The sequence below is a fragment of the Tenrec ecaudatus genome, chromosome 10 (genome assembly GCF_050624435.1).
Source record: "Tenrec ecaudatus isolate mTenEca1 chromosome 10, mTenEca1.hap1, whole genome shotgun sequence".
NCBI lineage: Eukaryota > Metazoa > Chordata > Mammalia > Afrosoricida > Tenrecidae > Tenrec > Tenrec ecaudatus.
Genome location: NC_134539.1, coordinates 100,850,247 through 100,863,930, shown reverse-complemented (window position 1 = coordinate 100,863,930; position 13,684 = coordinate 100,850,247). Strand labels below are relative to the sequence as shown.

General features: G+C 40.3%; 1 protein-coding gene across 2 annotated transcripts in view; it reads right to left on the bottom strand.

Annotated features, from left to right (window-relative positions):
* The window catches only part of MAP2K4 (mitogen-activated protein kinase kinase 4), a 109,734-nt gene that overhangs the window by 41,766 nt on the left and 54,284 nt on the right, over positions 1–13,684 (bottom strand). For both annotated transcript variants that reach the window (XM_075561076.1, XM_075561075.1), the window contains one exon: positions 681–855. In XM_075561076.1, the coding sequence (XP_075417191.1) occupies positions 681–855 (175 nt within the window). The remainder of the gene's footprint in view (positions 1–680; positions 856–13,684) is intronic.

The window sequence follows — 13,684 nt, the reverse complement described above, 5'->3', positions numbered from 1 at the left end:
CAAGTACAGTCTAGAGCGACCAAACTCCATTTCTACCCATTCTTCTTCTTTTTAAATGAACATATTAAGTAGTGCGACTCTCACAATAAGGACAGAATGTCACAAGGAAAATCACAAGGTAGGCATTTCAATACAGCTTTCAGACCAGGGAACAGGGCAGTACTGAGTTGAGATGAAATGAAATTAACAGAAGCCGAGCCGGTCAGGACCGAGTAAGGTCGAGGTTAGTGGCAACAGCATGTGTGTGGTTTCCAGGAAACCTTCAGTGAGACTGCTGTTAGCCCTAGCCCCGCACCTTGCCCAACCCAGTGCACTGCCTCCTCTTCCAGCTGCCCGCCTGGCTCAGTGCAGCACTGCCCTGCTCCCAGGGGGCAGACGCCTGTCCGGAACTCACCTGGGCAGTGAGAGGGCCGGAAGTTTAAAACACGTTAATGCATCATGCCAAAAGTGCAGTGTCCATGCACACTTCATACACTCGTGGGACTCCAGAGAGACAGAAAACATGCCACTGGTAAGACAACCCCTCCACAGGAAACATTCTTTAAAATAAAACTCTGAGAAACCACTTTTTAAAGCACCTACATTTACCGCGAAAAGTAAGAACAATGGTGGTTATTACAATACCATCAAATTTTATCTCATGGAATAAAGAACCAAAAGGAATCAGGGGCATCACCTACTTTAACTGCCATTATTTGCCCACTTGGTTTGTGGACCATTTTGTTGACAGAACCATATGCTCCTCGTCCGATTTCCCCCAGGTCCTTCAGGTCCTCTGCAGTGAAATCGCAGTGCTGCTCAGGGGAAATCTTCAGCTTTCCTGACGATTCAATGCTGTGTGTTCTCAGTCTCTCTCTGTTAAAACATTGGGAAGCAATTTTTCCACATTTTATAAATAGGTTTTTAACATTTTTCTTTTAACCACCACTGATTAATGTAGAGGGAAATTTTTTTCTCATCAACTACTTGGTTTGACTTCGTGTTTTTGCCATTTGTTTTACTTCACACACATTAAATTAATTAGGAAAGACTTGAATTGAAGTAGTCTAATACATTTGTTATTTTATTTTAATAAATCATTTTATTGGGGGCTTGTGCAACTAACTCATTACCATTCATCCATCCATTTGTGTCAAGCACATTTGTACATTTGTTACATTCATCATTTTCTTTTTTATATAATTGTTTGTTTGTTTGTTTAGTCATTTTATTGGGGCTCATATAACTCTTATCACAATCCACATACACATCAATTGTAATACTCATTTCTTCAACAGGATCATAAGCCCGAATTTCTTCTATTCATTGATAAAAATTCTGCATACCTGTTTTCTTTTGTTTTACAAAACTGCTTTATGAGATGATAGAATCCCAGTAGTTGAACACTTCATTTCCAAAAAGGTCTTATACCCTACCTTAAAACCACGGCCACCACGTCAATTCCTACTCATGGCAGCCCTACAAAAGAGAAGAGAACTGCCCCACAGGTTTTCAGAGGTTGTAAATCTTTACAGAAGCAGACTGCCACATCTCTCTCCTGTGAAGTGGCTGGTTGGCTCAAACCACTAACCTTTTAGTTACCAGTCAAGCACTTTAACTCTGTGTCAACAAGGATCCTTTAACTCACTTTACCCAAATTAATTATCATAGGGTCTTAATCCTTAGTTATTAGTGTAATGCCTTCAAAACTTTGCCTATTAGGAAATTCTAGGACACTTTAAAAATCCCAATGCCTAGGTACTATCCCATAACAATTTTAAAAAATTCTAGAACTGATCATCAGAAATCGGGTTGCTGTTTTTTTAAGGTTTGTAAAATCATTTTTAGGGGTTCATATATTAACTCATCACAATCCATGCATACTTCAACTGTGTCAAGCATATCTGTATAATCATTGCCCTCATCCTTCTCAAAACATTTGCTCTCCACTTAAGCCCTTGGTATCAGCTCTTCATTTCTCCCCCTCCCTTCCCACTACCCCCTCCCTAATGAACCCTTGATAATTTATAAATTATTATTTTGTCATATCTTACACTGTCCGATGTCTCCTTTCACCTACTTTTCTGTTGTCCGTCCCCCAGGGAGGAGGTTATATGTAGATCCCTGTAATTGGTTCCCCCTTTCCAGCCCACCCCACCGCTACCCTCCTGGTACGGCCACTCTCAGCACTGGCCCTAAAGTGATCACCTGTACTGGTTTCCCTGTGTTTCCAGTTCCTATCTGTACCAGTGTACATCCTCTGGTCTAGTCAGATTTGTAAGGTAGAATTGGGATCATGACAGTGGGATGGGGGCGGGGAGGAAAGAAGCATTTAGGAACTAGAGGAAAGTTATATGTTTCATCGTTGCTACAAATGTTTTAAGTTTTATAGAAATCAGTATTTTTAGAGATAGCTGAATGTTTCTGACAGCACCAAAGTTCAGAAATTATTACCCAAGAATACTGCCCAGTTGCTGTACTGCTATGATGAAGTGAGGAATTAAAGGCTGGCCCAAAAGAAGAAATCTATCATGTAATGTCCGAAACGGAAACAGATAAAGAAATGTGGTGAAATTTTAATAATTTATGAATAAAAGCTCATTCATTGGGTTTTCATTAAATAAAAAATAAATCATCTCCAAAATATCAACCTGAAGATCAAAAATATTAACTTTTAACCATGCTCTGCAAAATAAAAATCTGATGAAAAACTATACAAGCAATGAAGCTCTCTCTGCCTCAGTCTCTGGCACACACACACACCCTGCAAGGTGGTAGGAATCAGCGAGTGTGCAAACATATGAAGGAAAAACCTCCACTTGAATAGTAACTACATTGTTCAATTTCATATTAAAGTGATCCCAGTGTCTATTAAGTCTGATCTCCTAATACATTCAAGAAAAGTCTACAAACTTGTTTTGTTGTTGTTGTTAATTGTTCTTCAAATTTAGGAATGGCTTCACAAACTAATGGAAATATTCTTAGAGCTCCTTTTGAGATTCTCAAAATATTTAGGATTTTAAAAGCAAAAATCAGAGTTCTATTTCAGAGATCAATACAATTTGTCTAAATAACAACTCAGCAAGCCAGCATTCTAACTGCCAACTCCTCAAATTGCAATATTATGACATTACAATAGCAGCTTCCTTTACTCATCAACACATTGCAGTTTACAAAATCCTTTTACCCGAATTACTTGATATTCTAGTACGACATGTCACAAGGTGCCTAGAAATCAATGGTATAAGTTAAAAACTCAGAAAAATCCACTGAGATGAAGTTCGAACACACTTTTTATGATGGAAATTAGATTATTTGGGGGTGCAGATCAAGCCCAGTAACTAATCTTCTCAATTTGGAGGGAGGGGTGTCATGAAGTACATAGATTAAGCCATAAAATATCCTATTGCAAAGATATTCTATGTAATATGATTACTGCTCCATGATCAGTGGCAATTAAACACCATTTCTAAATCTCAATTTAAGTCACTGGTAATATATATAACGCCAGCCTATACTGCTGAGGGTAGCTAAAAAAGTTCATGAAAACTGTTAGTAAAGTGAAGCAACATCTTTAAAACATCTATGCATTTAAAGACTGTGTCTCACGGGCTGGAAAGCAGTCCCCATGCCACCCCCACCCCCTCTTACTTACAGTCATAACCTTTGTGTGAGCCCCTCACTGGATGTAGGTGAAACTTGTCTGTGACTTGTTACTAACAAATGAAAAGTGACCTAAGTAATCGACTATCACTCCCATGATTATATTATGTTATAGAACACTTCCAGCTGCCAATCTTGAGAAATAAAATTAATGATATTTTGTTACTATCATAAAATGAGAAGAGTTACAGTATTCTATCTCTACTACTTTAAAGACCAAATTGTAGCATGGAATATTTCTACTAATGGTGTAAAGGGTACGGGATAAGGTGGCATGCAGGATGGCTTCTGGATACGGCCATTTCGGAGCTGAGTAAGTTGACCACTACGGAATCTTCATGAAAATGTTTGAAAGTTGAGTTGATGGAGACACAACTCTGGGTACATAAGCTTAAAGCAACTGAATTTTAAATGGATGGCATGTATGACAAGTGAATTATATCTCAGTAAGGCAGGCAACTAATGACAACAGAGTTCCATGAATATATTTCGACAGGAAAAGAATTTTATCCACCTGAGAAAAGCATGCTACTGTTATAACCCCAAGCCTGTTGATAGAACTTCAATAATGATGGGCTGGGAATCCGTCCAGAAAAATCCATCCATTTCACACTTACAGCTTAAATTGTTATAATCATGATGGTTGTCGAAGATGGATTTTACATAGATACAGCACTTTATTGATTAGTTCTGAAGTCTGATCTAACCCTTTATCATTACATTATAGCACTCTATCACAGAAGCAACTGTACCAAGTGGCCAAAACCTTCATTTCAGTTCACAGAACCTCATGTCCAAGTCCTTACTGAAGGATCAGTAAATGCATAAGATGACACTGGACATGCACACCCTCACTTCTTTTCTTTCAAAGCCAGCCTAGCCGTCCCGTTGCCATTGCTTACACAGGCCGCCACTTATTAGCCAAGAACGAGGGGGAGTCATCAAACTCCTATGGCCTCAAATGTTTCCAATTTGCTCTTTGTCAAGAATAAGATGAACATTATCATCTCCGACTAGCTCTTGGATCTCTCTTAATTGTCCCAAACACAAATGAAATATTTTTTAAATGGATCCTTCCCTATAACCAAAAGTCATGAAATTCTCAAAAGTTTTAACTAAGTATTAGGTAGTCACAACAAGAATAATTCAGTGTGCCTAACATCCTCCAGGCCCAAGAGTTTCCTCTGCACGACTCACTTCTTTATTCTTTTTTTAAAACACACAAGACAAATTTTTGAGTGTATGAAATGAGTTGACACTGTATTTTCAAGGTGCTTGTTTATTCCACTTCTGGAAAAGTTCACCAAGAGCCTCAACTGCAAAGAAGGATCATGTGCAATTTGCTGATTGGTTATTTCTATCCTAAACCACACAGGATAGGGAAAAACACACATGAATAGTAGAAAACACAGTCACTGGGAATATGGGTTGGGTAGGGGGAGTAGAAACCAATTAAGATGTTAAGTTTCCCTTTTTTGTTAAAAAAATAAATACTTACCCGTAGTTAAGTTCTCAGAACAAAAGTTCCTTGACTTCTCTCAAAAATGGAAGCATCAATACCCTTGAATTATGGAGTTAGTGAAGAATACTGAAAGTACCATGGGCTGTCAGAACGACAAGCAAACCTGTCTTGGAAGAAGTATAATCAAAACGCTCCTTGGAAACACAGATGGTGAGACTTCAACAGACGTACTTTGGACATGCTGCTGGGAAGAACTAGTTCCTGGAGACAAGATCCTGCTGGATGAAGTCGAGGGTCGGCGATAAAAAGGAAACCCCTCAACAATGGGCTCAAACAGCAAGACACGTGAGGATGGCATAACACACGACACTCAACAGTGCGTTCTGTTTTGTTCTGTTCTGCTGTACACAGGGTCTCTGTGAGGGAGATCCAACGGGCTGGCACCAAACACCACCACCATCTCAAGAGAACTCTCTTGAGAATAGGGATTGCATTTGATCAAAAATCACTTCTAAACATACCCTTTTTCTTTTCATAATTTTTAAGGCATAACATATAGCTTACCGTGAGCTACCTTACCTTAGGTGAACACTCACTTCATAGGGTCCCTAGTTTAATTAATTAATCAATCCCTTCCTTATTACTATAGACAAGTCAGCCAAGTGTCTCTTTGGCTTCAAAAATTAGTGGGGAAAATGAGGTGAAAAGATAACAGAATTTTTCCACGTGATTTCCTAAAGTTCCACGATGTAAGGGATTTGAGCACCCATAGATTTTGGTATCTGCGGGGAGTGGATCCTGGAGCCTCCAACCTGGGTGCCAAGGGATGAAAGCACCAACAGCAGCAATGGATCTTTGATGTTACTTCCAAAGACCTTTGCTAATGGACACCATTCACCTTCTACGTCCTTGTGAAATCTAATCTTCAATCTAATCTAATCCAGTCCTAAGTGGAGACACCAGCTGGTTTCTTTTCCTTTTTACTTTTTATCACCAGTATAACTTTCCTTTTATTTTATTTTTAAAAATCATTTTATAGGGAGCTCATACAACTCAGCACATCCATCTTGTCAAGCACATTTGTACATTTGTTGTCACCATCATTCTCAAGACATTTTCTTTCCCCTTCGTATCAGCTTCTCATTTTTCCCCTCCCTCCCTCCCTCCCTCCTTCATGAATCCTTGGTAATTTATACATTAGTATCATTTTTTCCATGTCTCCCTTCACCCACTTTTCTGCTGTCCATCCCCTTGGGAAGGGGTTATAGACAGATCATTGTGATCAGTTCCCCCTTTCTCTCCCCACTTTCTCCTTACCCTCCTGGTATGGGTACTCTCAATATTAATCCTGAAGGGTTTATCTGTCCTGGATGCTGGGTTTATAGCTCTTATCTGTACCCGTGTACATGCTCTGGTCTAGCCTGATTTGTAAGCAGAATTGGGGTCATGATAGTGGTGGGGAGAAAGCATTAAAGAACTAGAGGAAAATTGTATGTTTCATCAGTGCTATACTGTACCCTGACTGGCTTGTCTCCTCCCTGTGACCCTCCTGTAAGGGGATGTCCAATTGCCTACAGGTGGGCTTTGGGTTTCCACTCTGCACTCGCCCTCATTTACAATGGTATGACTTTTTATTCTTTAATGCCTGATACCTTGTGGTCATACCTTGTGGTCACACAGGCCGGTGTGCTTCTTCCATGTGGGCTTTGTTGCTTCTCAGCTAGATGGTCGCTTGTTTTTCTTCAAGCCTTTAAGACTCCAGACACTATATCTTTTGATAGCCGGGCACCATCGGCTTTCTTCACCACATTTGCTTATGCACCCATTTGTCTTCAGCGATCGTGTCAGGAAAATAAGCAACCTTATATATAGTACAGACTAGAAGTGATCCCAGGTTTTCCCAAGACTGTATATTTTTACAGGAGCAGACAGCCTCATCTTTCTCCCATGGAGCAGTTGTTGGGTTTGAGTCTCTGACCTTGCAGTAAGCAGCCTGATGCCTAACCTACTTTGCCACTATCCTTTTATTAAATCCACCTCTTTTTGAATCATATAGATTTTCACATTGCCATAATCTAGCGCTAAGTCTCATCCCTCAAAACTCAAGCTTCAGAAAGGTATAGGAGAAGTTCAATTCTGTCCTCTAGGTTCGTTTTGAGTCAGAATCAACTTAATGATTTTTTGAGGAACTTTCATTAAAAGGCCGAATTCATTTGTTCTTTCTGGGAGGTGGGAGTTGAAGACTGAGGGAAATGTGAAGCTTTACACACCATTGCACATCAACTTACTGTAAGTAGTGTTAGGACCTTTTCTCTGGTGAATACTTTAGTACTGCCTCTACTTGTTAATTATACTTGTGGAAATCGTTTGTGGCTTAAACTAGGCCTTTATCGCCCTTGTCTCTGAAAAGTAGGCTTAATATTCTCTATCAGGTACAAGTCTCCTGCAGAGGGCATCCTTCCAAGGCTTCGAAAGGAAAACAAAGCCCATTCCTAATTGCGATCTGTAGTTGGTTAAATTAATTGTGTTCCTCTTAGCCCTCCCTGCTCCCCCAAAATACATCCACCCAGAACGTTAGAAAGTGACCTGATTTGGGATAAAGGCCTTTGCAGGTGTAATGAAGGTTAGGCCCTCCAGTGGAAATCATCCTGGATTAGCGTAGGCTCCAAATCCAATGAGCATCCTTATAAGAGACAGAAGATAGAAACACACATACAGACAGGGTAAAAGACCGTGGGAAAGCACAGGCAGAGACTGAGTTCCACCACCAAAACCCCAGACATGCCAGAAGCCACCAGAAGCTGGAAGAAGCCCCGAAGGAGTCTAGAGACGTCGGAGAAGCATGACCTGGACAATACTTTGGTTTTGGACTTCTGTGTGAGTAAATTTCTGTGTTTTAAGCTACCAAGTTTCGTGTAATTTAATACCTGTTTGTGGTTTGAAAAAGAAAAGGAATGCACTACATTGTTTTCCTTTATAAACCAAATATAGTACATATTTTAGACTTTACAGGCCATACAATCTCTGGCACAGCTCCTCAAAGCTACCATTACAGAATGACTGCAGGCATTCTCTAAGGAAAACATCTGAAAGCCGACTCCCGGGGCTTGTCTGACTGGGTGGCGGGGGGGGGGGGGGGGGGGGAGGGGGCAGGCGGGGGGGGGGGCGTGTGGAACCACCAGCCATTCAGTCAGAGGCCAGTCCTTCATCATCTGCACCATCCTGGCACTTCATCTAAATGACAACCGTCATTCAAATGTTTAAATGAGAGCTATTAATTTTTCATGCCCTTTTTTCTTTCAAATTTACAAATATGCTCTGGAAGATTTCTTTTTTTTTTTTAACCCTACAAATCTTAGTTCCATTTCTAGAAGTAATTTTGAGATACAATTCTGGACACCCTATCCACCCCCACCCCCACTCCCCAAATAAAGAGTGGGACTCTCAAAACCTTTCCTTCCGTCTCTCACTAAAGAAGTAGCACACTTTCTTATTCAATCTATGTATCTTTCAGCCAGGCATACCTACTTACCTTAACAAATACCTTCTTCTTGAACCTGATAACCTGATTTCTCAAATCTACCAATGCCGACTAATGTTCCTTTGAATGAATAAATACCATCTTGCCCCCTACAACTAGCATTCCTAAGAACCTTTCATTATCTGATTAGGAGGGTGGTGTGTACTCTCCTCGTATTACATGACCCCATTCTTCTGCCTCACTTACCATGATCTCCTCACAATGCCATCAGACACATGTTTCTTCCCAGCCTTGGCTCTTCCTTTTTAACTAGCCATCCTTAAAAAAGCTAGCACATACTAAAATCCACAAAGCTGTTTATTCTCTTCTAAGCGTGCGCAGATACATACATAGTAAACCTCTTTAGACAGGAAAATAAACATAGCACATACCCTGCACACCACTGCAACTGTCCTTCTATGTCCATACTGTTAGAATCTCTAGATGAATACTGCTTTATGCATCCTTCTGCAATGCAGCTCTGTTAATTCCGGAAATTTCCACGTAAACTCGGGTCTGTCAGTTGCCATGGAAACTGTCTGCTTCCTGGCACTACTAACAAAATGAGTGGCTTTGCTTAGATCTAAAATGAGGTTTAAAAAAAAACTGAAAAAGAAAGATGTCCACGAGATTTGCTCAAATGTTCCAAATAAAAATGTTCATGTTCTAATGTTCATAATAATAAAGGGAAAATAGTAGAAAAACCTACTGTATTTTGAACCAGTACTGATTTCTGAAGTAGGAAGAAATGTTGCCACCAAGGGTATGAACAATACTAAAGAAAACAAGACAAACACGCATGATTGCATTTTGCTGCTACAAAGGACATGCTATGAGCCTGTCCTGTGTCAACTACACACACTATCAGAGTAATCCTGGGGCACCCCTTCTCATAGGAAAGGTTAGGAAAGGCACCCTGTATCAACAAGTTACCTGTCTCGTTAAGATAGTCTTCCAGTAAAACTGAAAACCATCCACCCATCCTCCTCAAAGAGATGACAGAATGGAGGAGTTAAAGTGTATTTCAGTGGTCACGGCCAATAAAGACGTCCTCCTAATCCTCTCAGAATATTAAACATCACTGACCACAATCCCCATCACTACCACCACCACCCTTAGAAGGATGTTTCCTTTCACAGCACACACTAGTGATTTACTTTCTTTATTGCAATTTTATCTGACCCTCGTTCTCCATCCAAGTTAGAATTCAGATTTCCTCAGGGCTCAGCCCTAGACTCAATCCTTTCATCAAGGTATACTCTCTTCCTAGGCAAACTTACATAGGCAACAAAGATCAACTTTTGGTCTCCAATCTAAGCCATCTCCTCCGAGTACCAGACTCATATTTCCAACTATCTTCTTGATGTTTTTAATCAAATCCTTCTCAAGTATGTCAAGTTTAACATAGTAAGTTGAACTCTTGCTCTACTTCTACTCCTCCCCTGACACTACATAGGCAACGGTCCTCGACTCAGTAATGACAACTAAACCCACTATGGTGAGCCAGAAACCTGGAAGTCACTCTGATTATCTTTCCCTGTTCACCACCTATATTCAATTTCAAAGTCTCTTTGAAATCTATCCACTTCCTTTTACCTCCATTGCAATCAACCTGTTAATACTATCAGCCATAATGTTTCAGCTGCACTAACAGCCTTGTTCAGTAAAATGATTTGCCATTGGGTCAGCTCCAATTTATGGCACCACATGGCTGATGGTTTCAATGGCTGATTCATGCAAGTGGCTTGCTAGGATTGCCTTCTAAGGTTCCAATATAGGTGCACTCACATTTGCAATTTGGGTTGGACGTCAGTAAATTACCACCACCCAACGCCAAGTCCACTGCCACTGAGTCAATTCCAACTCATAGCAAACCTACCATATAGATTCAAATATAAGCCGACCTGAATATCAGCCAAGGCCCCTAATTTTACCACAAAAACTACATTAAAAATGTGCTGAAGATTCGGCTTATGCCCGAGTATATACAGTAGTATATAAAGTTTCCAAGGCTTTGTGTATCTTTATAATAGAAGACACCTTCATCTTTCTCCTGCAAAGCAACTGATAGGTTTGAACCATCAGCCTCAGGGTAAATAGCTCCATACTTATCCCTCAGTGTCATCAGGCCTCCTTCACATTCTGGGATTTCCCTCCCACACATACTGCAGTGCATCTGCCATACATCAATGACAGCCTTTCTTGCTGAAAGCAAAGAGGACTTAAAGCACGTACTTAAGAAGATCAACCTTCAATATGGATTATATAGCATAAAATTAAAATCTTCCTAACTGGACCAATAAACAACATCACAATAAACGAAGACCGACAGTGTTAAAGATGCCACTTTGAGGATTTCGGTCTGCCTGGCCCAAGTCATGGTGCTTCCAATCACCTCCTGTGCATGGGAAGCTGAAAAACTGAAAAAGAATGGATGGATCTGAATTATGGTGATGACCATTAAATATGCCATACAACGCCAGAACAAACACATCTGTCTGGGAAGAGATACAACCAGAATGTTCTTTAGCAGGACAGATGACGAGATGGCACCTCATGTACTTTAGGTATGTTATTGGGAGGGACCAGTCATGGTTGGTTAAGTAGGTGGTCATCAAAAACGAGGAAGGTTCTCAGTGAGACAGACTGACCGAGCCCATTGTTCTAGTCTCTCTAACAGCAATTATTGTGAGGATGCACAGGACCTGACGACGTCTCATTCTGTTGCACGCAAGGTCAGTGTATGACAAAAGTGACCCAACGGCACCTAACAGCAATACCAATACATATTCCGCACAGCAGCCAGAATAATTCGTCTAGAGCAGTGGTTCTCAACCTGTGGGTCGCGACCCCTTTGGGGGGAGTTGAACAATCCTTTCACAGGAATCACCCGATTCTAACAGTAGCAAAATTACAGTTAAGAAGTAGCAACAAAATAATGTTATGGTTGGGGGTCACAACATGAGGAACTATATTAAAGGGTCGGGGCATTAGGAAGACTGAGAAGCACTATGCTAGGGTTTTTATGTTACTCATCTGTTTAAAACATTCCCATAGATTTCCACTGAACTTTGGATTCATCCTATCTCTTTACCTAAAAGGCCTTATATTACCTAGTCAATAGCTACCCCTCCACCCTTATCTTAAATCCCTTCTCCACGTATTCAATTATTCTTCATTCAAAATAATATTCTTTTAGTTTCATGAAGATGGTATGTTCCCATTTTGGTAACTTCAAATACACACTACTTTACAGATACTTGTCTCTATTTGGAAGATTCTTATCGGTCCTTCCCCAAAATCTACTGAAAGTTTATTCCTGTTTATATGCCTTCAGTGACTAGTCACTCACTCACTCTCCACCAGCCCTATCTAATCATTAGCTTTCTCTGTAAGTCTCTCATAACATCTGGCCCTTTTACTTCATTTGCCCTATTTATAATTACTTATATAATGTCTGCTTCACGTTAAATCTTAAGCTTTATAAGTAGCAATTCATATCTCTTTTTGTCCAACATGAAATTAAATGGCCAATGCCTACAATGGTAGCATTCTTGCCTTCCATGCAGGAAACCCAGATTCAACTCTTGGCCAATTCGCCTCATGTGTAGCTATCACCACTTGTCAAAAGAGGTTTGCATGTTTGCTTTGACGAAAAGCAAGTTTCAGCCGAGCTTCCACATTAAGACAAACAAGTTAGAAAGGCCTGGCAATCTACTTCCAGAAATCTGCCAATGAAAACTTAAGTTCTGCAGTCAGTCATAGAGATGATGGAAGGCTGGGCTGTGTTTAATTCCATTGTGCATAGGGTCAGCATGAGTTCGGAATCAACCTAACAGCAGCTACCATCCCACCACCCCACCACCACCAACATCTTTCCTAGCAGATGAGAGGTATGGAATATATATTTACTGAAAGAATGACAGAGAATGTATTGAATTACTTAATTTCTGACATGAATCAATCATAAACCTTTGATTCACCCCCTGTTCTCTCTGAAATATGCCCTAAATTCCTTTTTTTTAATTCAATCCTAAAAAGAAGGGGTAACCTTTTCTATTTGACTCCTGCAGCTCCTCATCATCAGGAAAGCGGTGAATAGTAACCATCTGTCCTGTGAGCCTTCAGTGAAGTGTGTACCAGTGTTTCTCAGCAAGGATGATTTTGTACTCCAAGATACTTAGCAACATCCAGAAACATTTCTGCTTGATACAATCGGGAGGAAGAGGTGCTTACTTACATCTAGTGGGTAGAGATCAGGCATGCTGCTAAATCTTCTACAATGTAGAAGACTCTATACACAATAAAGAACTACTCTGCCTAAATTGTAACTAGGGCTAAAGTTATCCAGCTATTTTGAGCAGCTACTTCCATCGTCTCTGTTATGATAGGAGAAAGGTCTCAAACTGTCAGTTTATGAAGAATTAAATATTTTTCATAAAAAAGCACATATTTCACCTGCAGAATTAATTAAAACATTTTCAAGGAAAAAGAATAAAATGGTTATCAATAAAATACAACCAAACTCATTGCCATCAAGTGGTTTCCAACTTCTGGTGACCCTAAAGAACTTAGTAGAAGTATCCCTGTGGGTTTAAGAGGCTGCAGATCTTTACAGGAGTAGAAAGTCTCCTTTTCTTCTGTGGGGGATGGTTTTGAACTGTTGACCTTGTGAGTAGCAACCCAATGCATAACCCACCACACCACCAGGGATCCTCAATTAAGGAGACAGTTAAAAGTACAAGAATATACCTATACAATGTAATGCTGTCTAAGTGAAAATCGTTTATGTGCTTGAGGTACAGTAAATTGCATAATATGGCTCTTCTAGCCACAGTCTTTGTAACTACCACCAAGTAACTGGGTGGGCCCATGATGACTAAGTGCATTTCCTCTTTGTGTAATGGGCTTGTGTAACAGAGAGTGGGGGAAGATGTTGATCGCGTTGTATGATTCAACTGTGACTGTCAACAAGGTTGACTGGAATTGTAAAAACCTGGAACTCTAGCCTGGGAATTGGTTATTTTTGCTTTCTTGCTGGGCATAAAATGAGCATCTCC